General features: G+C 54.7%; 2 protein-coding genes across 6 annotated transcripts in view; one reads left to right on the top strand and one right to left on the bottom strand.

The window, feature by feature from the left end:
* The window catches only part of CAPZB (capping actin protein of muscle Z-line subunit beta), a 108,492-nt gene that overhangs the window by 36,827 nt on the left and 46,500 nt on the right, over window positions 1-25,165 (top strand). For all 4 annotated transcript variants that reach the window (XM_060200916.1, XM_060200915.1, XM_007538539.3 and 1 more), the window contains exon 2: window positions 8,768-8,857. In XM_060200916.1, coding sequence (XP_060056899.1) covers window positions 8,768-8,857 — 90 coding nt within the window. The remainder of the gene's footprint in view (window positions 1-8,767; window positions 8,858-25,165) is intronic.
* The window catches only part of MICOS10 (mitochondrial contact site and cristae organizing system subunit 10), a 228,848-nt gene that overhangs the window by 172,020 nt on the left and 31,663 nt on the right, over window positions 1-25,165 (bottom strand). The gene's annotated exons all lie outside the window — the stretch shown is intronic.

Genomic DNA, 25,165 nt, shown 5'->3' with positions numbered 1-25,165 from the left:
GCCACAGGCCATGAATCTGGTTTATTCCTCCTGCCAGGATTACCTTAAAAAAAATTAGGGAGGGGGGCAGGCCGTGGCACCGCCAGGTAAGCACACATAGTACGAAGAGCGAGGACCCATACAAGATCTGGGTTCAAGCCCCCAGTCCCCATCTACAGGGGGGTTGCTTCACAAGCAGTGAAGCAGGTCTGCAGGTGTCTCTTGTCTCTCTCCCTCTCTGCCTCCCCCTCCCCTCTCGATTTCTCTCTGTCCCGTTCAATAAAATGGAAAAAATGGCCTCCAGGAGCAGTGGGTTTATAGGGCAGGCACCAAGCCCCAGTGATAAGCCTGGAGGCAAAAAAAAAAAAAAAAAAAAAGGTTTCTGCTCTGCTTCTCTGTTGAAGATTGAAAGTGGCCTGGCGCTGGATGAGGAAACAGCTGGTGGCCTGAGAGCAGCAGAGCCGTGTTGTAGGGAGGCTGTTTCTGACGCTGCCTCCAGCCTGTGAGAAGTGGTTTCAGTTCACTGCTTTGCTCTCATTTAAGCCAACAGATGGGCCCGGTGGATGTCATAGGAGGGTTATCATTCAGAGGACTGTTTTTTTTTTTATTTTTTATTTTGGTGTTTGGATCATCTGGTGCTCCCAACTTGTCAATGATGATGAAATACCTGGCATGGCCTATGGGCTGGAATGGTGAGGCGGCCCCACCCCTTCTCCCCCAGCCGTTTCTTAACTTACGTCATAAGCTTCTTGAGAGCAGGGCCACATCTGACTGCGCTCGCCTGCTCTGAGTCCCTCACCTCCAGGAACCTGCCCACCCGCATCACCCACACAGATGATCTGGGGTCTGAACCAGGTGTGGAGTGCAGGGAGGGAGGGGTCCAGGCGGTGACGCTGTGCTCCTGACTTCCCTTGCCGAACTGCCTCTGGGCCCAGCATGCCTCTGTAAAGAGAGGGAGCGGTACTTAGATGCGCTCGAGAGCTCCGTCCCCATCTAGCTCTCTGTGAGCCTGACAGCGGCCTCTTTTAAGGCCAGAAACTTGGAAAGAGATTGTGTTTCTAGGGGTCAGGCTGTGGTGCGCCTGGTTAAGCGCACACAGTACAGTGCACAAGGACCTGGGTTCAAGGCCCCGGTCCCCACCTGCAGGGGGAAAGCTTCACAAGTGGTGAAGCAGGGGTGCAGGTGTCCCTGTCTCTCTCCTACCTACCTGCCCCGCCTCAGTTTCTCTCTCTATCCAATAATAATTAAACAGTATTCATGGTGATTGGAATGGCATTGACTCAGTCACAGGACTGTACTGTAACATGGTGGGGTTTATATTGTATATTTTGACTTCAGTTTTATTTTTTTAATATTTTTAAATTAATTTATTTATTCCCTTTTGTTGCTGTTGTTTTTTTTTTTATAATTGTTGTAATTGTTGTTGTTATTGATGTCGTCGTTGTTGGATAGGACAGAGAGAAATGGGGAGAGGAGGGGAAGACAGAGAGGGGGAGAGAAAGACAGACACCTGCAGACCTGCTTCACTGCCTGTGAAGCGACTCCCCTGCAGGTGGGGAGCTGGGGGCTCAGCCGGGATCCTTAGCCGTTGACTGCAGTTTTAAATGGATGATGCTGACCCAGCTGTGATGATACACAGGGGTTGGATAACTTGCAGAAGTTAAGGGAGGCTTGATCTACTCAATGGCCTTGGGGACTATCATCACTGGATAGCAGGGCGTTGGGCCTTTCCACAGGAGTGACAAGTGTATCTGTGCTCAGTGGTCAGCACTGTGCCCCTCGCCAGAAGATAAACCAGGGGACCCTCCGTGAACCAGACATCTTGCATGAATCCAGCCTCGGCCGTTCTCCAGAATGACCTACAGATTGGCTGTTGGCGACCGGCCTGTGGGTTTTTCCCTCCACATGGCCCCCGGCACAGATTGTCCCTGAGCCACATGGCAGACACCTGCCCCAACTTTTAACGGAGTTGCTTGTTGGTCACAGATTATGCAAGGCCGACCCTGGTTAACTGAAACTCCAGGACGTTGCGATCAACCAGCCTGGGCTCCGGGGAGGTTTAACGGCCGTGGCTGTCTACGGATTAAGGATTTGCTCAGCCTCTCAGGAACGTAAACGAGTCCTGATGAACTTCAGCTGCGAAGGCCTCGAAACTCTGCTTGTCGGCCGTCGCACCCCTCCCCCGAGGTCCCCCTGCCCCCGTCCCGTCCCGTCTGTCCTCAGAACCTTGTCCCGCGGCCCCTGGAGCCCCCTCTGCGGCAGAATCACCCAGTGGCTGCTACCTAGTGGCCGGAGGGAGCAGACACGGTTGTTTTTATCTCTGACACTCGGAGTCGGGCCCGGTCAGGAGGACTGCGGTGGTTCTTGTCCTCTCGGCCTTGCACTGCTGACACAGGGTCGCCGGGGACCGGGCGCCGTGGGGGCCAGCCGGGCATCTCTCTTCAGAGTCCTGGTGTCTCTGCAGTGACTTCTCCGCGTGGGCTGCACGTGGCGACGGCAAGCTCGAGTGCTCAGCGGGCAAGGCAGAAAGAAGATGGCTGGCTCGGCCTGAGGACCGCTTCTGCCGTCTTCCGTGGAGAAGCAGCCCCGCCTCCCAGCGCTGACCAGGGACCGAGGCTGCGGTCAGCGTCACACTGCCGGGGGCACATGCGGGGTGGGAGACCTTCAGGGCCGTCTGGGGAGAGCGGGATCTGCCTCGCCCGTCCTTCCGAGACACGCACGGTGTCTCTCATTGCTCTCCCTCTTTAAAGGTTTCTATTTATTGGGGAGTCGGGCGGTGGCGCAGCGGGTTAAGCGCACGTGGCGCAAAGCGCAAGGACCGGCGTAAGGATCCCGGTTCGAGCCCCCGGCTCCCCACCTGCAGGGGAGTCGCTTCCCAGGCGGTGAAGCAGGTCTGCAGGTGTCTGTCTTTCTCTCCCCTTCTCTGTCTTCCCCTCCTCTCTCTATTTCTCTCTGTCCTGTCCAACAACGATGACATCAATAACAACAGTAATAATAACTACAACAAGAAAGCAACAAGGGCAACGAAAGGGAATAGATATATTTTTTTAATTTTTAAATGTTTTTTAAAGAAGATTTTATTCTTAAGACAGGAGAGAGAGAACCAGTCATCTGGTCTGCATGTACACACACTCACACACACACACACACACACACACACACACACACACGGGGGGGGAGCGAGCTGTAACAGACAGCACTGGCCTTTTAATTCTTTACTACATTTTTCAAACTATAACTTTTTTTTTTTTTTTTTTTTTTTTACTAATTTATTGTCCTGGGAACTGGCTTTAGCTTTCGTTTTACTTGTTCTAGGGTGATTTCAGCAGCCTTGTGCTTTTCTTGAAGTCACAGGCAAAAGCAGCAGAAAGGGAAACATTTTCTAAGCTTGTATAATTTTTTTTAAACTACAAAAAAAAAAAAATTAAACCCTAGCCCAACCCCTTGGAGTCTCACCAGCTTAAAGTGGAGTGACCATCCCCTCCTGATCTTGACGTCTCTAACAAGGAGTCTTTGACTTTTTATTTCCTAACTGATCTTGACTCCACCGTAAATTTCTGAAGACAACGACCTTATTACGTTTTCTATTCAAAAACACTGTTCGTCACCTCGGAAACTCTAAATTATTATTGAATGGGCAGAGAACTCTGCAGAGTAAAGCAGACAGTCTGTTTACCGCTAATCTCATTTTATAAAGAGGAAAGTCTAGAACCAGGGTCGGAAAGAGCCGTCCTGTGGAAAACCTAGGCGATCCCCTGAGCCCCTCCCCCAGTGGCAGCTGAGCAGAAGGTTAACTGCCTGTTCCTGCACTTGGCGTGTCCTGCCAGGGCACGAGGCGCACTGCCCGGTGCTATTTGCTCGATATTCTGTAGGGTCCCTGCAGGCTGAGAACTCGCTTTATCCGTTGGACCTAGTTTAGCCCTCAGCACCGTTGTTGACTTGTGGGTGCAGGTTTGCAGGTGCGTCTGTACTTGGCGTGGCATGCCACAGGCCATCTGGTAGGAATCTTAGAAGCCTCCTACTGTATACTTATTTATATTATTATTATTGCTCTCATTAGCAGAACACTGCTCAGCTCTGACTTGGGCCGGTGCCGAGGATTGGATCTGCCGCCGCGCGCCCCTCCCCCCCACCCCCCGTGCTCAGGCACGCAGGGTGCAAGGCTGTTGGAGGAGCCACTGTGATGGTTCCCAGCCTGCAGAGACCGTCTGGTCTGCCTCCCAGTCCCTGAGAAGCAGCCCAGATGTCAGAGACTGACAGGGCGCAACATGTATCCCGAGTTCTGGAATCCCAACTCCTGTCCTCACTTGCTCTTGTTTGTAGTTTTCTTCTACTTCTAGAAAACATTTAGTGATCATTCAGCGATAATGTGTTGAAACTAACTGAAAGGGGGTTTGTGGAGCAGTGGCACGTAAAAGGATTCACAGCGGGGAGCTGAGAACAAGTTTAAACAATCGGAGGTTTTATTAGGGTGAAACTGGTAAAAGGCACAATAAGCATTTATCATCAGGGGTTCAGAGTACTCTAGGTCCATAAAGTCTGAGTACAGTTATCAAAAGTTCAGCCCCATCAAATAAACAATCATCAGCTCTGGTAAAGGTTGCTCATGGCTGTAGAGGGGTCTAAAAGTTTACCGGCTAGAGAGTCACACGTCGTGTTCAGTTCCCAGGAGAAGCAGCTGTGGCGGATACCTGGTGCATCTCCGTCGAGATGCTTCTGACCAGGAGAAGCCGCAGCAGCCAGAGAGCGGCCTGCTCCCAGTCCACGCCTTTTATGCCCTCCTTTCTCTGTGTCCCGCCTCAGGCTGCCGGCATTCGTGTGCCGACAGTCCAAACTCCTATAGGTGTCACACAGTGATGGGGCAGAATAGCGAGCCCCACAGTCGTACATGGAGGGTCAGTTACTGGGCCGCAAAGTGTAGCCAGGGATCTTGCACGCTGGCTAAAAGATTGGGTGCTCGAATGTCAGGTCCTGGGTTCAGTCCCTGGCATTGCCTGTGCCAGAGTGATGCTCTGGCGTTCTCTCTCTCAGGTACATCTTCTAAAAAATTTACAACAGAACATCCAAGAATATACAGCAGGGGAAGAATAGTATCTTTGCTAAATGGTGTAAGGAAGACTGAACAGCCAGATATGAAAGAATAAAACTGAACCTCCAGCTTGTACAACCCACAGAATCCAACTTAAAAACAGCAGGTGTCTGCTCATCCCAAGGGAACGCTAGTGTGCGGGGTCACTAAGCACAACACAACGAGGCCATGAGCCTCCGATCATGCAGGATTTAGACGGATATCCACTTCAGTCTTCCTTAGGGCTGGCTCCCCTGAAACTGTCTTCTCACTCTTCCGAATTCTGTTTGCCATCCTCTTGTGCAGACAGCGGGGGTGGGGGGTGGAGAGAAGCTTGCCATGGCAGTTTAAAGTGCGCGCGCGCACACAGACATACGTGCACGCACACGCACACGCACACACACACACACACACACACACACACACGTCTAAATCCAAGAGAACCCAGTGCTGCTTGCTTCTGAACTGGATGACAGTGGCAGCAGCCTGAGCGGTCCCAGGGGGCTTTTTTGCCCGCCTTGTTGCTGCCCCGTCCACCTTCTGTCGCTAGAGCCGGGCGTGTCGAGTGGTCACGCCTCCCTGGTTCATTCTTCCATACTGTTTCCGGTTTGGGCTCCTTGGCATTTGGGATGGCTCCCAAGCAGAGGGCTCCAGTTAACTCTAAATTTAACTCTTTAACAAGCTGTCACTATGCTTCCTCATGTTTCCTTCACGTACGGGGGAGCTTCTAGTCACTGACTAAATGACGGCCACGCGTCCTTTCCCCTCGGGATTGGGAGCGAGATATTTCCGACCAAGATTAACTAGGATCAGGGTGAAGTGTGGGTCAGCCCATTTTGCAACAGTATTTGAATGTTTTCACCTAGATCCAGCAGAGCACTGGCTGACTGAGAGCAAGTCTTGGGCGAGTCGGTGTGAGCAGGCTCTGTGGGAGAGGGTTAAAGCAGTGTCTGCATGCCGACCGTCTGGCCAAGTTGCAACTTTTCAGAGAGAGAGACTGAGACTTTTAAAAAAGATTTGTTTGTTTGTTTGTTTGTTTGTGAGAAAAAGACAGCTAGAGCATCCATCACTCTGGCACAGACAGACGCTGAGGATTGAACTCAGGACTTCGTGCTTGACACTTCAACACTGCATCCGCTGCACCACCTCCTAGGCTGCCCGCTCACGCGCTTCTCAGTCTCTCTCTGTTTTATTATCTTTATTTATTGGATAGAAACAGCCAGAAATCGAGGGGGAAGGAGGAGATAAACAGGCACCTGCAGCCCTGCTTTACCACTCGCAAAGCTTTCCTCCTGCAGGTGGGGGCCAGGGGCTCGAACCCAGGTCCTTTCCCACTGTAACATTTCGCTCAACCAGGTGCGCCTCCCCCCGGCCCCTCAATCTCTTTTTAATCCCTTCTGAACCTCTGCATCTTCTGAGTCCAGGCTGCATAGTAGCTAAGCTGGTTTACGGCTGACTTTGTCGTAGTTAATACCTGTTGAGAATACTCCCCAAAGCCTGAAGTTCTTAGGGGTTAGAAGTGAGCCGTGAGCCGTGATTTACTGTATGTGAAATGACCCTCTGCACGTAGTTTTCCAGGGCCTTAAAGTCAGCAGAAATAATTGTTTATATTTTATTTTTATTTATTTTTTTTGCCTCCAGGGTTATCACTGGGGCTCAGTGCCTGCACCATGAACCCACTGCTCCTGGAAGCCATCTTTTCCTGCCTTTTGTTGCCCTTGTTGTTGTAGCCTTGTTATGGTCATTATTGTTGCCAGTGTCGTTTGTTGGACAGGACAGAGAGAAATGGAGAGAGGAGGGGAAGACGGGGAGAGAAAGACAGCTGCAGACCTGCTTCACCGCCTGTGAAATGACTCCCCTGCAGGTGGGGAGCTGGGGGCTCAAACTGGGATCCTTACACCGGTCCCTGCGCTTTGTGCCACGTGCGCTTAACCCACTGCGCTACCGCTCGACCCCCGAAATAATTGTTTTTAAACAAGGGCCGTTCACAGCTGATTGTCCCTGTGTTTTGGACAGAATCATCAGGACCTGTCTTGTGTAGAATGCTCAAAACATCCTCACCCTACACACTAGACGTAGCTCCCCTGTAGTGGTGACGACCAGAAGCGTCTCCCACATTGCTAATGTCCTCTGCACCAGGGAAGATGGACCCCAGTTGGGAAACGTGTAGCCTGTGTATACTGGGGTTCCTGCCCCCAAATAGCCCTGAATCAGGAAGCTTAAGAATCTTTAAAAACATAAGCAAAGTGATCCCCGGGGAAGGCCGCGCTTGGCCGTGGGCCGTGTGGTGCGTGGGACCGTGACCACAGACAGACGGGACAAGGACCAGCTTGACACTGACAGAGACATCACTGACACCAAGTCAGCTGGAGTTGCCTTCATTTTCAGATGATTAATACCCTATGTCCAGCCACCTGTTTCTAAAAAAGAAAAACAGAATGCCGATGGTTGTCAGTGACAGTTTTTTTTTTTTAATTTTTAATTTATTAATGAGAAAGACAGGAGGAGAGAGAGAAGGAACCAGACATCATCACTCTGGTACATGTGCCGCCAGGGATTGAGCTCAGGACTTCATGCTTGAGAGTTCAATGCTTTATCCACTGCGCCACCTCCCGGACCACAGTGACAGTGTATTCTGTGACACGCTGCGAACGGCCCTGTGCCGCAGAGAGACTGGCGCCCGGGGAAGGTACACCCCGACGCCAGAGCACGTCAGGCCTCTGTTCACATCTTAGCGTCGTCTCCTTGTCTGACCGTCCCTGGGCTGGAGCCCGTCGGGGAAACAGGCCTCCTGGTTTTATTGACAGTCGGATGCAGTGAGGGTGGGTGGTGCCTCCCCTGCTGCAGGAATGTGCTTCCTGCAGACAAACTGGGGGGCGATACTAGGCCTCCCTGGAGCTGGAGAAGGGGTGTCAACAAGGCTTCAGACGTGGGCGGAACGGGGCAGTTCTGACCCCTGTCCTGCTCCCCACGTCACTGAGTACCTACCTCTTGGTCCTCTTCCCCGGAGACAGACTGCTGTCAGTGGACCCAACTGACCTGCAACAGTGAGGCTGTTGGAAAAAGAACGATTTGTGGGGCCAGGCAGGGGCGCACCCAGTTGAGCACACACACATTACAGGGCACAAGGACCCAGGGTCAAGCCCCCGGTCCCCACCTGCGGGGGGAAAGCTTCACGAGCGGTGAAGCAGGGCTGCAGTCTCTCTGTCTCTCTCAATTTCTTTCTGTCTCTATCCAATAATAAATATTTTTATATTTTGTAATTTCTTTATTGGGGGATTAATGGTTTACAGTCAACAGTCAAATGTAATAGTTTGAACATGTGTAACACTAACCCGTTTTCCACATCGCAGTCTGTCCCCACTAGGTTCTCCTCTGCCATCCTCTCCGGGACCCGAACCTTCCCCGCCACACACACCCCAGAGTCTTTTACTTTGGTGCAATGCATAAAAGTATTTTTTTAAAAAAAGAAAGGAAAGCACAATTTACCAACTTTTCTGAGAGAGAGAAGAGGGTGAGAGCCAGGCTGAGACCAGAACACTGCTAAGTTCTGCCTTGGGTGGTGCAGGGACTTGAACCTGGGGCCTCAGGCTTCCGAGCCCCGTGTTCTGCTGCTATAAGCCCCCAGCCTGCAATGATGTTTTCAGAAAAGGGATTTTTTTTTTTTTTTATATTTATTACCAAAAATGACTTACACCCTACCCTCCTCTCACCTTCCAGAGTGACCAGCAACTGGACTGTGCCTTGGACTTGATGAGACGCCTTCCTCCACAGCAAATCGAGAAGAACCTCAGTGATCTGATCGACCTGGTAGGTGCCGTGTCCCAGCTGCTCCCCCCAGGCCTAGGGTCCAGTTGGCTGCTTCTGCATGCCCTTCGCCCTTCGTCCACGCAGAATGCCAGGCACACAGGGGCCCCTCTCTGCAGCCCCGTGGCCCCACAGGGACACCAGACGGCTTCATAGGGGCTTCGCTCAGAGCCAGCTGGGTATATGGAGGCCAGGATAACCTCCATTCTGAGGCTGGTGACCATCTGTCCCAGCCCCAGCCGCCTTGTTTGCAGTCTCTGGAAGCCTGCCCTTGGGCATGGGGAGGAGGAGGCCACACACCTTCAGGCTTTGTCAGTCTCCTGCTGCTTGCTGTTGTGGGAGCTTCTCCAGCCAGACAAGTACCCACACCACCTTGGGAAATACTCCACCGGCCTCAGCTCTAGTTTGAAGTGGTGTAAAACACAGCAGCTGAGGGGCCGGGCGGTGGTGCAGCGGGGTAGGCGCACGTGGCACGAAGCGCAAGGACCGGCATAAGGATATTGGATCGAGCCCCCGGCTCCCCACCTGCAGGGGGGTTGCTTCACAGGTGGTGAAGCAGGTCTGCAGGTGTCTGTCTTTCTCTCCCCTCTCTCTCTGCCTTCCCCTCCTCTCCATTTCTCTCTGTCCTACCCAACAACGAACAACGTCAACAACAACAATAATGACCACAATAAGGCTACAACAATAAGGGCAACAAAGTGGGGGGGGGGGGGGAATGGCCTTCAGGAGCAGTGGATTCATGGTGCCGGCACTGAGCCCCAGCAACAACCCTGGAGGCAAAAAAAAAAAAAAAAACAGCTGGTCTGGCCACTGCTGTTTCTTTATTTAGAGCTGTTCTAAATCATCTCTCTCAATTTCTCTCTGTCCTATCCAATTAAAAGAAGTCTGCCAGGAGCAGTGGTCTCAGAGTGCCAGCACTGAGCCCCAGAGAGCACACACAGCCATAGTAAAACTCTTGAGTTGCCATAAGAACAAAACAGCCTGTTAAAACACCAGTTTTAACACTTGAGAAAGTCTCCCTCACCGCTCCTTACTTCTATGTTTGGTTTAGTGCTGAAGTAATGACTGAATTTAAACCCAGCCAAGCGCATGGGAAGGAAAACAGCCTCAGCGCTGGGCAGGAGCAGGGCTGGGAGGGTCACGATTCCAACGCCGGCCTGCCCCTGCCGCCCAGGAGAAAGGCCACGAAGCCGACCACTAGCACAGTGCATCACGGAGCCCAGTGACCCTGCCTGCCACGTCTGGTCCAGGCCCTCCTGCAGACTTTCACCGAAGTCAGAACACTGGCCAGTTTGGGGTCTCAGATACTTGGGACCTGGCTTTATTTTGATTCTTTTCAGTATGTTACCCAGCTTCACAGGTTTTTCTGAAAAATGGATTTTGAGCCTTTAAAAATAACGTTACAGTGTCAGTTACTCTAAAGCATCATTTGGAGAGGATCATTCTGAATCTGTTTTTCATCTTTATTTATTTATTATTGGACAGAAACAGAAAAATTGTGGGGGAGAGAGACACCTGCAGCCCTGCTTCACCACTCGTGCAGCTCCCCTCCTACAGGTGGGGACCAGGGGCTCGAACCTGGGGCCTTGTGCGCTGTGATGTGTGCATTCAACCAGGTGTGCCACCACCTGGCTCCCAGTCATTCTGAATCTTAAGAAATAAATATTTTTTTAAAATAGCCGTGATTGGGGGTCGGGCGGTGGCGCAGTGGGTTAAGCGCACGTGGCGCATAGTGCAAGGACTGGCAGAAGGATCCCGGTTCGAGACCCCGGCTCCCCACCTGCAGGGGAGTCGCTTCACAAGCGGTGAAGCAGGTCTGCAGGTGTCTGTCTTTCTCTCCCCCTCTCTGTCTTCCCCTCCTCTCTCCGTTTCTCTCTGTCCTATCCAGCAGCGAACAACATCAACAATGGTAATAACAATAACCACAACGAGGCTATAACAACAAGGGCAACAAAAGGGGGGAAAATGGCCTCCAGGAGCGGTGGATTCATGGTGCAGGCACCGAGCCCAGCAGTAACCCTGCAGGAAAGAAAATAAAATAGCCCCGATGCCTACGTAGTCTGAGTGGTCTGGGCTTGCAAGCACGGTGTTCCGAGTTCAACCCCTGTCATCACACATGCCAGAATGATGCTCTGGCTCTCCCTCTCAATTTCTGGTGGGGACCCAGGGGCTCGAACCTGAGTCCTTGGGCTCTGTACTATGTGCGCTCAACCCGGTGCGCCACCGCCGGGCCCCCCACACAACTGTTTTTATGGAAGCCCGGGCAACTTTCTCGACACCAGTTTGACTTGGGTTTCCCAGGCAAACGGCAGGATTGATGGTGAGTGGGGGGCACCAAGACCCATCCTTGCCTTAGCCAGACGCGGCTGTAAGAGCCCAGCCCTAGCGCAGGCCTGGGCTTCCGTTCCCGCACCACATGGAGCAGGCTTCAAGGATGCTACTGCGAGCAGTGGTACCTCTCCCCCCTCTCGCTGTCTCTATCCGAAATTCCAAATTGAGTCAGCGTGGAAGCAGGAGGCTTGTGTGCACGGCCTTGGAACTGGAGTGGGGGTGACCACGCCGGACCCCCGTGGAAGCCCTGTGCCGCACCCGTCCCTGGCATGTGCACCTGCACCCAGAAGGAGCTGCTTCCTCCAGCCCAGCTTCCTTTCCGTAGAGCGGGGTTGCGCGGGGTCAGGTCACATTCGCCGGATCGCCGGAGGCGTCTGTGCTGTGACCTGCCATCGTCACCGTTCTGCTCTGGCTTGCAGCAGCCTGCATCATCTTTTTTTTCTTTCTTTCTTTTTTTTTTTTTTTTTTTTTTTTGTTATCTTTATTTTTCATTTACTGGATAGAGACAGCCAGAAATAGAGACGGCAGAGGGTGGTAGAGAAGGAGAGACTGAGAGACGCCTGCAGCCCTGTTTCACCACTCGCGAAGCTTCCCCCCTGCAGGTGGGGACCGGGGGCTCAAACCTGGGTCCTTGCGCACTGTAACATGTGCTCAACCAGGTGCACCACCACCTGGCCCCTACTTCGTCTTTTTAAGATAAGTCTGGCTGGAAGGAGCCAGGGTGGCAGTGGGGTTCGGTGGCACCAGGAACCTGAGCAGGGCACGTTGTCAACGAAGGGAGTCTGAGTACTTACTCGCTGGGTGCCTTTCACTCCAGGCAACAGACGAAAGGTGGAAGGAATGCCTTCCCTGTGTGTGTGTGAGGGGGCACAGTGTGTGGGGGGCGCAGTGCATAGTCGGTGCCTTAGTGACTAGAGCATGAGTGTATGGCCAGGGGAGTCGGCAAGCAGTTAGGAATAGTGAGAGACTTGGAACACATTTCCTCTTTAGAGCCAGAGCATAGAGCTTCCCTTTTGTTGCTTCGGGCGGAACTGAGAAGGCCCCAGCGTCCCAGCCAGGCCCCTTTTATAGAGGGACGGATCCTGGGCCCTTCTCCTAGGGCTGACAGGAGACACCATGAGAGATTCCCATGACCCTGCGCTGCCGATGAGTCAGTGCTCATTCGTGTCTTGACTTTGACCCGCGATGATGCCGGGACGGCACGAAGTGGGCTCCTCACAGGTTGTGGCCAGTGCGCCTTGTCTCCTACAGCCTCTCTGTCGGCTGGTCTTGCTTGGAGGGCTTTGCTGTGCACCCTAGTGTACGAGGATGGAGCTGGGCTGGGGTGGTTTTTGTTGCCTCCAGGGGTATCGCCGGGGCTCGGTGCCGGCGCTAAGAATCCACTACTCCTGGAGGCCGTCTCGTCCATTTTATTGGACAGGACGGAGAGAAATGGAGAGAGAGAGAGACCCCTACAGACCTGCTTTGCTGTTTGTGAGGCGTCCCCCCTGCAAATGGGGAGCTGGGGCCTTGAACCTGGATCCTTGCAGGGCTCCTTGCACTTAGCACCACATGTGCTTAACCGGCTGGGTCCTCTGACCAGTCCTAGAAATTGCTTCGTTGATGTTTTCGTTCTGTTTTGGCTACTTTCATTTTCCCAGGAATGGTGGCTTCTCTTTTCCACTAGATGTGCAAGAGTCTTTGATTCTTGTAAGCGCTTTGTCTGTGCTGAGCACACCGTCTGAAGGCCACTCGGAGTCTCGGCTTCTTCCTAAAGCCACACTTTTAGAAAACTCACACCTTTATGGGTCCATCTGGAAGCGGTGTGTCCGGGCTTTTGTTTCACAGAGCCTGGCGTCTCTCTGCTGTTGTCAAAAGCTGGCATCGTCCGACTTAGTACAAATAGCAGTCATTCCTCCCGTGCTCACCTGCCTCAAATACTGAAGGGGCAAGCGGGTTGTCTTTCAGAAAAGTCTCCATCCGACTCTAAGACCGCCAGGAATGTCAGGATTTGCCAGCATTCCTGATGAAGGGAATGGCCTTGTTTAGATGCTGGTGCCAAGGCCCCCAGGAGAAGCCGTCCATCCCACCAGGGGGCTGCAGGGCAACATCAGAGGCTGACGCGCGCAGCAGCCGAGCCCAGGAAGCCGCTTCCTCTGGCCAGATCCGCTTCTTTTTGTGTCTTCAGCACCAGAGCCATGTGCTGCCTGCAGGTCGTGTTCCCTTTTTCTCATTGGATTGAAATGACCTTTCTTTGCTGATGACCAAGCCAGTCACTTTACGACAGGCCGACCAGTCGTGCTGGGATGAAGGCCCCTGGACTCTGCCGTGGAGCATTTCAGAATCCCCCACACGTCCACACGGGCCAGGAGTCCGACGCGGCTCAGATGAGCCCTTGGTTCCCAGACTCGGCCCCTCTGCAGCCCCGCCCCACACTGGCAGCAGCAGTTCGACTCCTTGACTAAAGTGTATTTTGAGCCCCGAGCTGAGCAAGGACTTTGTGTCTGCCTTTTTAAGAGCACAGCAAAAATAGCCGTGAATCTGTCTACCCAGACAGGAAAGCACTGGTCACTTCACTTCCTTCTTTCTCTTGTGCTGTTGTCTCCCAAAGGCCCAGGTTTCACTGGGGGGTGGGAGGAGGGTGAGACACTCAGCCTTAGCCGCAGATCGGGGCTGGGAAAGAGCTCCTGGAGACTTTGTCCTGGAAGTCGTCGATAAGTTGATTAGTTTGCATTTCGGTGGCTTCCTCTTTAGCAGCCAGAATTGCCCTCCAGAAATAGCAGGAGCTTTTGCTGGGCTCTGCGCTGCTGGGCTCTGCGCTGCCGGCCTCAGCATTCCTGCCCTCTGAGCAGCTGCAGAGACGGCCGCCCTCCAGGTAGGGTGCCGTCTGCAAGGGACATGACTCCAAAGGCTGGACGCGGGGGAGCGCCCCAGGAATGAGCCTGTGCTCCTGGTAACGGCTTGCCGTGAAGAGAGCAGGGGCCTCTCTTGGGAGTTTGGGGGCACAGCCAGAGTGCTGCCTGCCTTCCTGACGGAGAGCATTGCAGGCTTTTCAGCTCATAACACGTCCGCATGCGGGACATTTTGCCATAAAAACAGTGCTCTGCCCTAGCCCCTTAAGTCGTGCTGCTGCGTCCCAGATGTGGTCCCTGGCCTCTTTGTCAGTGACTTCTCTTGGCAGGAGCCCCACGGAGGAGGACAGGGTTTCCGAGAAGCAGTTGATAGCACACGGGTGGAAAGGGGGCCAGCAGCAGATGAGAGGAGAAAGCAAAAGCCCACAAGCATGAAAGCGACCCTAATGGCTTCACTCTGTCCTGGAGGGGGGGTGGGCAGGCCGAGGGCCCATCACCAGAGCTTCCCTATTCCAGCCTGACTTTTTCAGAGAGAGAGCGAGAGGGAGAAAGAGGGAGTGGGAGAGGGAGAGAGAGACAGGAGCAGACACCGTAGCACTGGGGCATCTTTCAGTGCGGTAGGGGCCAGGCTCAAACCCAGCTCGTGCACGTGGCGAAGCAGCACCCTCCCCAGGCAGCCCCGCCTGTGCTCCTGAAGACCGAGGGCCAGCTTCATGACACACACCCCCACAGCTGTGTTTGCTCTTTGTCCGCTGAGGCCCCGGGTCCTGGAGCTCCAGCAGCTCCCCTCAGATGCACCTCAGTGAGGCTGTGAAGCCGTGTGGAGGCAGAAGGACTTCCTTACTAGAGGTCCCGTTTTCCTGTGACCTGGGGCAGCGTCTTGTGGGTTTATCTCCAGGCCGGGGAAACGTGGTCCCCACAGTCGCCGTTCGTGGTGGGGTCTCCTGGAAGTGCTTTCTCCTCGGCTAGCTGCTGTCTGAGGGGCTGGGAGTGGGCTGAACAGTAGGCACGCACGTGGCATGCAGAGCCCACACGGCGCTGGTGTTCCTGAGCTGACGCTGAACTTGCCAGCAGGCCACACTGCCCCTGGTTTACAAGGGGAACAGGCCTCCAGCACTGATTTAATGAACTCCACTCCTTGGAAAGTTGTGGCGGGCCTTTTTATGCTAGCAGCGTCCTCTTTGTTGCTGTTTTGGTTTGGTTCTGCCTCCAGGGTTATTGCTGGGGCTCAGTGCCTGCACCGCCAAGCCATTGCTCCTGGAGGCCATTTTCCCCCTCTTCTTGTTGCCCTTGTTTTATTGTTGTAGTTATTAATGTTGTTGTTGTTGATGTCCTATCCTTGTTGGATAGGACAGAAAGAAATCAAGAAAGGAGGGGAAGACAGAGGGGGAGAGAAAGACAGACACCTGCAGACCTGCTTCACCGCCTGGGGAGCCGGGGGTTCGAACCGGGATCCTTACACCGGTCCTCGAGTTTCTTGCCATGTGCGCTTAACCCGCTGCGCCACCGCCCAACCCCCAGCAGCGTGCTCTTTGAATGCTCTGCAGCTCTGATGACTGAAGCTCTAGAGAGCGAGAAATCAGACCCAGGAGGGCAGAGAGCCTCAATGACTCCAGAGGCCCTCCCCACCTCAGGGTGCAGCCTCCAGCTCGTGAAGATCGGAGACCACGCCACCCTTCGAAGCTAGGATCGGATGCTGAGGTTTGCTTAGGAAGAAGTGGGGGTATCCTTGAGGTAGCCTCACCTGGCCTCACCTGACCGGCTCCCCCACAGTGGCTGGACATTCTGACAAGTCCTGCCACGTGCAGAACAATAGGCCTTCGTTTGGCCCAATTAAGAGTGAGGTGAATGGGCATCTACAAGAGCCGCCCAGACGGTCAAACCTGAAACCAGACAAAGGAAGAAGGGAGATGTGGCGGCCGCTTGTTCTTTTGCGCGAGCGCGTGTGGCATGGGCGGGAAGGCCGCCCCCTCCCGGAAGCCTGGGCCTGGCGGGCCCTAGAGCAGGAGCAGCGCCCCCGGGACTCGGCCTTCTCCAGAACAAGCCGTCCGGCTCCTCCACCTTGCGCAGCAACCACCCAGCCGGCTTCTGTTACTTTGCCTTTTCCAGCGAGATTCGAGCTTGCAGGGTGGAAATTGCTTTTCACTTGTCCCCAATTTAGTTTCACCAGTTGCTGTGAAACAGAACTGGCTTTGCCGGGGGCTCCAGCAGGCACGAAGCCGTCCGTCCGTCCGTCCGTCGTCCGTATGGCCCCCCCGGGAGGCGTAGACACTCATGCCAAGACGATGCCTCTGGCTACATGAACATTTAAGTCGAAAGGTCCCTTGGCAACAGTGCTAGGAACAGGCCCGGGGCTTGAGCATGCAAGCCGCAGCCTCGGTCAGGGAGCCTCCACTCTGACCCTCAAGCCAGAAGCCTCAGCGGGACGGAAAAGGCAGAGGACAAGTTCTTGAGAAGGATTTGCACCTAAGAGAAACCATACCCGCACGTCTTCGTAAAAGACCTTTCCAGTCTTTACTGCTGCCGATGCCTCCAGCGGGCAGACAGTGAGGCGGGAGCTCGGGCTGGCTCTCGGGGTGAGCGGGGAGCCATGGTGGAGCTGAGCTTCGCGCCCAGGCCGGCCAGTCCAGCCGCTGCGTGCTGCTGCCCCTGCTAGCGAGGCGGGGGCGGGACCGCTGTGCGCACAGGTGACCAAGAGGCTCTGCACACACCTGCGACTCGGGCACTTGGGGCTCTGGACAAAGAGACGGGAGCTGAGGCGAGGGCAGCTCCCTCACAGGCGGCCTCTCTCGAATCCCGCAACATCCGGCAATTCAGGGGAGGGGAAAGGACCTATGTCCCCCCACCCCCCCAGCCCTGCGTCTCTCTCACCCACTTCTGTGGCGTCCACTTTGGCCAGCACTGGTTTCCTGGAAGGATTTATTGCCCACATGCCAGGTCACCTGGACTCTGCACCATTCAGACAGTGCTCTCAAGTGTGGTGAGCTGAGTTTCATAACCGCCTGGTAAAATGTCACAGAGTCATTGCTCTCCTTGGTCATGTATTTTCCTTACAAATAGAGAACCGCTTTAGAAATTTCTCCCTGGGGGCCAGGCAGTGGCGTATCAGGTTAAGCACCCAGGGCGCGAAGATAGACTGAAGTTCCTGGGACAGCCGTGAGATCAGGAAGCACTTGAAGGTGCTGGCAGGCAGTGCTGAGTGAGTGCTGCCCCTCAGACCTGCGTGCTGGTGCCCAGCTCCTGCCAGCCTGGGGGCTCTGCCCTTGACACCCCGGGCGGGCAGCCCGTCTGTTTTCACAGGTGAACAGTCCCAGTCTCGACTCATGCAGGGGCTGGCCGGGAGTTGGGGTAGGACTGTAGCACAATTGCGGGTTTTGATTTATTTAACCACAAAGGCCAGCTGTTGAGGGCCTTCCTCTTAGGGATGTCAGTGGAGAGCTTTTGACAGCACCGCCCAGGGAGCTGGGCAGAAGCGTAGAGGTTTGAGTGCACGTGGTGCCAAGCGCAAGGACCGGCATAAGGACCCCGGTTCAAGCCCCCAGCTCCCCACCTGCAGGGGAGTCACTTCAGAGGTGGTGAAGCAGGTCTGCAGGTGTCTGTCTTTCTCTCCCCCTCTCTGTCTTCCCCTCCTCTCTCCCTTTCTCTCTGTCCTATCCAACGACACCAGTAACAACAACAATAAAGCAAGGGCAACAAAAGGGAAGATAAATAAAGTGTTTAAAAAAATCAAAATAAACGGCACTGTCCTCAGCCCCAGTGCGAGTGGAGAGGTGAGGGACTGCAGCCGACTGCCTGACTGCCGCAACCTGTCGGCCCGCAGAGGTGGGGTGCTCTGTACGTCGTCCTGCCGTATCTGCCCTGGCGGGGCCGTGAACCAAACTACCTGGACAGTGCAGGGTCCTGCTCCTTGCCCATTGCTTCCCTGGATGCTTTCCCCAGCTGCGTCCGTTTCTGCTCCCAACTGCCACCGGGCCACTGGGAAAAGCCAAAGCAGGTGGCTGGGTGGCCTGACCAGGCCCGCTTTGCTCAGGCCTTGAAGCCCTGGTGGAGGCAGAAGCTCTCGCTGCTGCTGTTCACGCTGTCCCCACCCCTGACCGTCACCCCCAGCTGAAACACCGTCCCTGTTGCTGTTTCTGTTTTGTTTTGTTTTTTAATGTTTTTATTATTGGGTAGAGACAGAGAGAAAGTAAGAGAGGAGGAGAGAGAGAGAGAGACCCTCTGCAGCCCTGCTTTACCACTCGTGAAGCTTTCCTCCCCCCTGCAGGTGGGGACCGGGGGCTTGAGCCCTTTGGAATGTGAGCCCCTAACCAGGCGCACCGCCACCACCTGCCCCCCTTTTCCCTTCCTGTTGCTGGGAGAGTGGACAGCCAGAGGCTCCCCACTGCTGGCGTAAAGGAGTTGGGGCTTTAGAAAGGCTGCGGTGAGGGCTGGGTCTGCCCTTGGCCCTTTGTGGGTCACTTGTCCTCATCAGGCCGGACACTTTTTCCTCGTTAGTCAGGCGGTCTGCCCCTTTGCCACATCGGTGGCCGCCTTCCTGTAGGCCGGCGGCACTTACAATTAAGGCCCATCAGAGTCCCTGTCAGTCACACACGCACAGAACCTGTGTCTGAGGGGCCTCGCAGAGGGCTGACCTCATCTGTGCCCTGTGTCCCCCCCCCCCAACCAGGAGTGAGCAACCCCTAGCTGTGTGGTATGAACTGCACGTGTAAAATGCCAGACTCTCAGGTCCTTGTGGGCCTGTTTCCGTTTATGTAATCGAAAACCTTCGAGCTGAGACCAGAATTGAGGTTCCAGATGGCCGGTGGCGGGAAGCAAGGCCCTGACAGCAGCCACTCAGAGGGGAGATTGGGAGCCAGACACAGGAGAGCTTTAATCAGCGCTAATCTCCCCTCCCTCTTTCGGGGATGTACGGCAGGCTCGGTCACTGCTGACGGGGAGCAAGAATAACAGCTCGCTGGCTCGCTCAGAGGGAAGCCCTCGGGGAGAGTGGCCCCAGGCTGGAAGTGATGATTCTTTGTACACGTGGACCCTTCCTGACTGTGTGCTGGGCGTCCGTGGGCAGGACTCTTCCCTGACATTTCCGGTTTGGTTAGACCTCCTGCGTCTCAGCTCTGCCTGTCCAGGGAAGCCCTGGTTCCAGATGGCTTTGCTGAATGGGGGTCGGCTCAGGGGGCTTCCTGTTAACTGTGCCGTAAAGGTGTCACCTGCACCCAGGGGCCCTCGGCCCTCTCGGCACCTAGAAAATGTGGTCGCACTCACCCGTGTGCCCTAGCCCAACCTGGTGCCTGGCCAGGCTGCGCCCGTTTAGGAAGATAACCCAGGAAACCTGCGTACCCCAGACTGGGGCGGGGGCTGCCGACTGCTTCTGTGAAGGCAGGGGGTCACTGGTGGACTTTTCTCAGGAGCCCCTAAGGCAGCACGCAGCAAGGGTGGGAGAAATGGGGCGACTGGGAGCACCACTGCCCTGCCTGCCCGTTGCAGTTCAGCTGTGCTGCTTTTTTTCCCCTTTTGTTGCCCTTGTTTTTTATTGTTGCTGTAGTTCTTACTGATGTCGTCGTTGTTGGATAGGACAGAGAGAAATGGAGAGAGGAGGGGAAGGCAGAGAAGGGGAGAGAAAGACAGACACCTGCAGACCTGCTTCACCGCCTGTGAAGCGACTCCCCTGCAGGTGGGGAGCCGGGGGCTCGAACCGGGATCCTTACACCGGTCCCTGCGCTTTGCGCCACGTGCGCTTAACCCACTGCGCCACCCCCCGGCCCCCTCTGCTGTGCTTTTAAGCAGAAGTAGGCCCCGACCTCGGCCTTGTCAGACGGGGACCTGGGACTTTCTGAATCCGTTCAGGTGGTCTGTGACGGGCTGGTTGGCCTGGTTCGCCACCAACCCCTGTATCAGGAAAGACAAAGTAAACTCCTACCCCCCCCCCTTTTTCTTTTTCTTTCTTTTTTTTTTTTTTTGTCTTCATCTCCTTGGGCAAAGGAGGTAGGTGCAGAGTCCACACACTTATTCTTACAGCCTGAGACTTGGGAACTCTTCTCAGAGCTGCCAGCCCGCCTGGGCGTCCTCCAGAGCAGAATTAACTGTTTAAAAAGGCTGCCACCGGGGGGGGGGGGGGGGGTTTGGTAGCGCAGTGGGTTAAGCGCATGTGGTGCAAAGCGTGAGGATCGGCATAAGGATCCTGGTTCGAGCCCCTGGCTCCCCACCTGGAAGGGAGTTACTTTACAAGCGGTGAAGCAGGTCTACAGGTGTCTGTCTTTCTCTCCCCCTCTCTGTCTTTGCCTCCTCTCTCCATTTCTCTCTGTCCTATCTAACTACAATGACATCAATAACAGCAATAATAACTACAACAATAAAACAACAAGGGCAACAAAAGGGAAAATAAATAAATGTTAAAAAATTAAAAAAAAAAAAAAAAAAAAGGCTGCCACCTCCGTGCTGCGCTCAACGTCCCAGAAAGATCGTTGGTGGGTGTTGGCTGTTTTAGAAAGACCCCGTGTCAGCCAGGCAGGTGGTGGAGCGGGGATGGGGCTTCTGCCTTACTGCGTACCACCTGGCCAGAGTGTTTCAGTTCCTCGGAGACACCTGTGCATGTGCAGACAGGAAACACAGCCCCTGGGTCCGGGTGGGCGGTCCGCTTCCCCTTGAACTGTTTCGGCTTTAAGACCCGGTGATTGGAGAGCTGTTTTTGTGCAGATGTGCGAAGAACCAGCCCTGAGGAGGAGGATCCAGCTCGTCTTGTCCCGAGCTAGGGGCCCACTTTGGTGGCTTCCCGGTGGGTCCATCCTGGGCTGACTGTGAGACCAAACTTGAACTTGTTGATTGCAGAACTGGTTTCCACATTCCTCCCATTCCTGAGGCTACGCCATGGGGATCTTGCCCTAATTAAAGGGCCTCCCGGCTGCGTGCATGGCCTGCTGCCTCAGATCTCTGCCTTCTCGTGTTTGTGTTGAGAACCCCAGCTTTCCAAAGTCTTGACCGTTCAGCAAGAAACCTCGGGAGGACTCACTGTTGTTTGGGGGTCGGGGGGGGGGTGTTTTTTCTTTCTTTTCTTTTTAAAAGATTTCTTTGTTTATTTCTTTTGGGATAGGGGTGGGCACTGGAACCAGGAGCACAGGGAGGAAGCCAGGGCCTTTGTGGTGCAAATCCTGCTTTGGCCTGCTGGACCGCCTCCTCACCCCACCACACACACACACACACACACACACACACACACACTCACAGACCGAAACATCAGAAATCAGCCTCCTTAGAATTACTTGTGTGAGTGGCCCCTGGTTCTTCTGCAGGGGTGGCAGGTGGGTCCTGCTGTGGGCATCTCACATGGTTCTGAGCAGCAGCTCAGGCACATCTGCTGTTGTCTCGGCTAGAGGAATGGGGGGCTAGGCTGTGCCCTGGGGCGCACTCGGGAAGATGCGCAGAGGGGCTCAGTGGGCAAGAAGGTGCTTGAGGAGGCTCCTAGCCTGACCAGGTCGGTGCGGAGGACCAAGCCCCACCTTGGTGACAGTGTCCGCACACCCCATCCGGAACGCTCGACTGCCTCCCTTGGTCTGCCCCTGCGAGGGGGTCTTCAAAGTTCTGCTTCGCCCCTGCACTGCAGGAACAGCGTGTGCTGAGACCTTGGGGAGCCGCCACTGAAATCTGAAGCCTCCCGGTCAGTTCCTGTCTTCTGGCTAAATGGGCTTCAGGGACATAGCAGTGAGTTGGGAACAGTCCACTTCTTGAGGACCAGAAGAAGCAGGAAGCCTCTGCTTCCTGAGAGCCGTCAGGGATGTGTCCCCTGGCCCGGCTCGCCTACTCTGCGCACGTCTGGCTTTGGAAGCAGATGAAAGCCCTTCAGAGAGCGAAGAGCATGGCGTGCACAGCCTGCTCTTCTGACATTTGAAACAGGCCAGGAAGGTGGGCCGGAGTGCCCTGCAGGGCTTGGGAGCTAGGCCGTTTGGTCCCCGTCACCACCCTTTCCAAGGCCTGTGTGCTGTCAGCCCCAAACAAGGAGACACTGACGACGCCCAGAAGAGCGGGCCACCCCCACCTTGCTCTGGCGGTCAACCCAGCGTCTAGAACTGCTACGTCGTCGTGCACTCTGCTGCTGAACCGCCCCCGACCCGAGTCTTTGGAGGAGAAACACTCATACACCATCCACCCAGGGCTCCAGTGCTTCCTCTCTCTCTTTTTTTTTTTTACTATTTATTTTCCCTTTTGTTGCCCTTGTTGTTTTTATGCTGCTGCTGCTGCTGTTGTTGTTGTTGGATAGGACAGACAGACAGAGAGAAATGGAGAGAGATGGGGAAAACGGGGGAGAAAGACACCTGCAGACCTGTGAAGCGACTCCCCTGCAGGTGGGGAGGCGGGGGCTGGAACCGGGATCCTTACGCCGGTCCTTGTGCTTTGCGCCACGTGCGCTGAACCTGCTGCACTACTGTCCAGTCTTATTATTTTTTTTTTCCTGTATTGGGGATTGATGTTTTACATTTGACAATAAATACAATAGTTGGTATATGCATAACATTTCCCAGTTTTCCACATAACAGTGCAACCCCCACTAGGTCCTCTGTCATCCTTTTCCAGGACCTGAACTCGCCCGCCACCCACCCCAGAGTCTTTTACTTTGGTGCAATACGCCAATTCCAGTTCAGGGTCTATTTGTGTTATCTCTTCTGATCTTGCTTTTCAACTTCTGCCTGAGAGTGAGATGATCCCGTATTCATCCTTCTGTGTCTGACTTATCTCACTTCACATGACTCCTTCAAGCTCCATCCAAGATGGGCTGAAAACGGTGAAGTCACCATTTTTTACAGCTGAGTCATATTCCATTGTGTATATAGACCACAACTTGCTCAGCCACTCATCTGTGGTTGGACACCTGGGTTGCTTCCAGGTTTTGGCTGTTACAGATTGTGCTGCTATGAACATGAGTTGCCTCCAGGGTTATCGTTGGGGCTCGGTGCCTGCACTACGAGTCCACTGCTCCCGGAGGCCATTTTTCCCCATTTTGTTGCCCTGGTTGTTACCCTTGTTGTCGTTGTTATTGTTGTCATTGCTGTTGCTGTAGTAGGACAGGACAGAGAGAAATGGAGAGAGGACGGGAAGACAGAGAGGGGGAGAGAAAGACAGGCACCTGCAGACCTGCTTCACCGCCCATGAAGCGGCCCCCCTGCAGGTGGGGAGCGGGGGGCTCAAACCTTACTCCGGTCCTTGGGCTTTGCGCCATGTGCGCTTAACACGCTGCGCTACTGGCCGACCCTCTTTTTCCAACCCTAAAAACATGATGAAAGAATGTCTGGTGATTAGCTGGTATTGAAGAAGCAGGGGTGTTCCTGGTGGAGCTAGTGGCTTGGTCTGGAGAAAGGATCTCTGGTAAGGGGACATGAGAGAGAGGGGCCCAAACTGTGGTGGGAACCTCCCTGCTCACAGCTCCTAAAACAGAGCTCAGCGATGGTCTTGAGTCCAAGGTGTCCCCTCTCCGGCCTCTTGAAGGTGGGCGTGAGCTGAGTTCTAGCCCTCAGAGACCTGGTGATAATTCAGAGTGGGCAGCCGGGGAGCTTGGCGTGTGGGCACACAGCTGCAGGTGCCCGGCTCCTCCCTGTCAGCGCAGCAGAGGCTACATGCGGACTACAGGAGCCTTGTGTGTGTACCCAGGCCGCCTCGTGGAGTGGTGTTAATTCTCTCAGTCTGTCTTCTCTGTCTCTTGCCCCCTGGGGACCCTTCCTTGAGAAAGTATCCTGAGCCTCCTCCAGGGCGCAGGCTTCCAAAAGGCAGCGGTTTTGAGTTACAAATGAGTGAAGCCAAGTACAGAAAGTTGAGTTTATTTTTTATCTCTGGAGTGGGGTTGAGACACCAGCCTGGGCAAAGAAAAAGGGGTAGGGGGCTTACTTACTGTCTCCTAGAAAAGTTCTGGGTCTTGAATGGCTTGTGGGTGGGGGAGGGAGCTCCTTTTCTTTCTGAGCAGCATGAAACGTTTGCTGGTCAAAATGATCCCCTAAGGTCGGTGTTTGGGTCCCCCCTTCGTCTGTGTTCGTTCGGCCCTGCATAGCTGGGCCTGCTGGTGCCGGCGGTGTATGGACTACTCCTGTTCTGGCCCTGCTGAAACTGGGAGTTGCCTCTCAGATGGAACACGAGCATTGACGGTGTCTCACAAAAGTTTTCAGATGAAGGTAGTCAGTGCCTCTACTTAGATCATTTTAAATTCTATCTTAATTTTTGTATTTATGTAGTTTTTGGATAGAGAGAGAAATCAAGAGGGAAGGTGGGGTCGAGAGGGGGAGGGAGACACCTACAGGCAGCCCTGCTTCACTGCTCCTGAAGCTCCCCTCCTCCAGGAAGGGACTGGGGGCTTGAACCCAGGTCCTTGTGCGTCTCCGCCGTGCTCCACCGCTCGGTCCCAGCAGATTCATAATTGAGTGGTGCCTTAGTGAGGAGAGAAGCTGCATCTGAAACAGAAGGGGGGCAGCACCTCTTGGCATGGAGGGCTCGAGCGCTGGGAGGCCTTCAGGTCACCACGCGGGAAGTGCCCGCTTGTCACCAGGCCTGGTGCTGGGCAGAGGCACAGGAGTCACACCCCTGGTCTAGGAGTGACTGCAGTCACTCCATGCCGCAGTTCAGGTGGGGGTGCCACGGTAGAGGGCCCCCATGGTGCAGCCTCTCCTGGGTGTGCTGCTGGCCAGGGAGGTTTGGTCCGTGCCAACCCGTAGTCTCCCCGCCCCTTTGTCTCCACCCTTTGCTCTAAGCCCAGCAGCGGCGTTGGGAGGTGAGGCGGGGCGGGGACAGCTCCGTCACTGGTCGTGCAGGCCAGGGTTTGGAAGAGCCGGGTCAGAGCTTGGATTCAGATGCTAGCTAGCTCCACTCCACCCTTGGCGGCCATGGGAAACGGAATACACAGCTCCCCTGCCCTTGGCTCTCCTCACCCACCGGGCGGGCGGCAAGGGTGCTACCACAGGTCCTGCCTCAGGTCAGTAGGCGGAGGCTGGGCAGTAGCACACCGCGTGAAGCACACAGAGCGCGAAACTCAAGGATCCCGGTTTGAGCCCCGGCTCCCCACCTACAGGAGGGTCACTTCACAAGTGGTGAAGCAGGTCTGCCGGTGTCTGTCTTTCTCTCCCCCTCTCTGTCCTGTCCAACAATAACAGTAACAACAACAACGAGACAAAAAGATGGC

Source organism: Erinaceus europaeus, chromosome 11 (assembly GCF_950295315.1).
Source record: "Erinaceus europaeus chromosome 11, mEriEur2.1, whole genome shotgun sequence".
In the NCBI taxonomy this organism is placed as follows: domain Eukaryota; kingdom Metazoa; phylum Chordata; class Mammalia; order Eulipotyphla; family Erinaceidae; genus Erinaceus; species Erinaceus europaeus.
The sequence above is the reverse complement of the archived record's forward strand: the minus strand, read 5'-3'. Positions and strand labels throughout refer to the sequence as shown.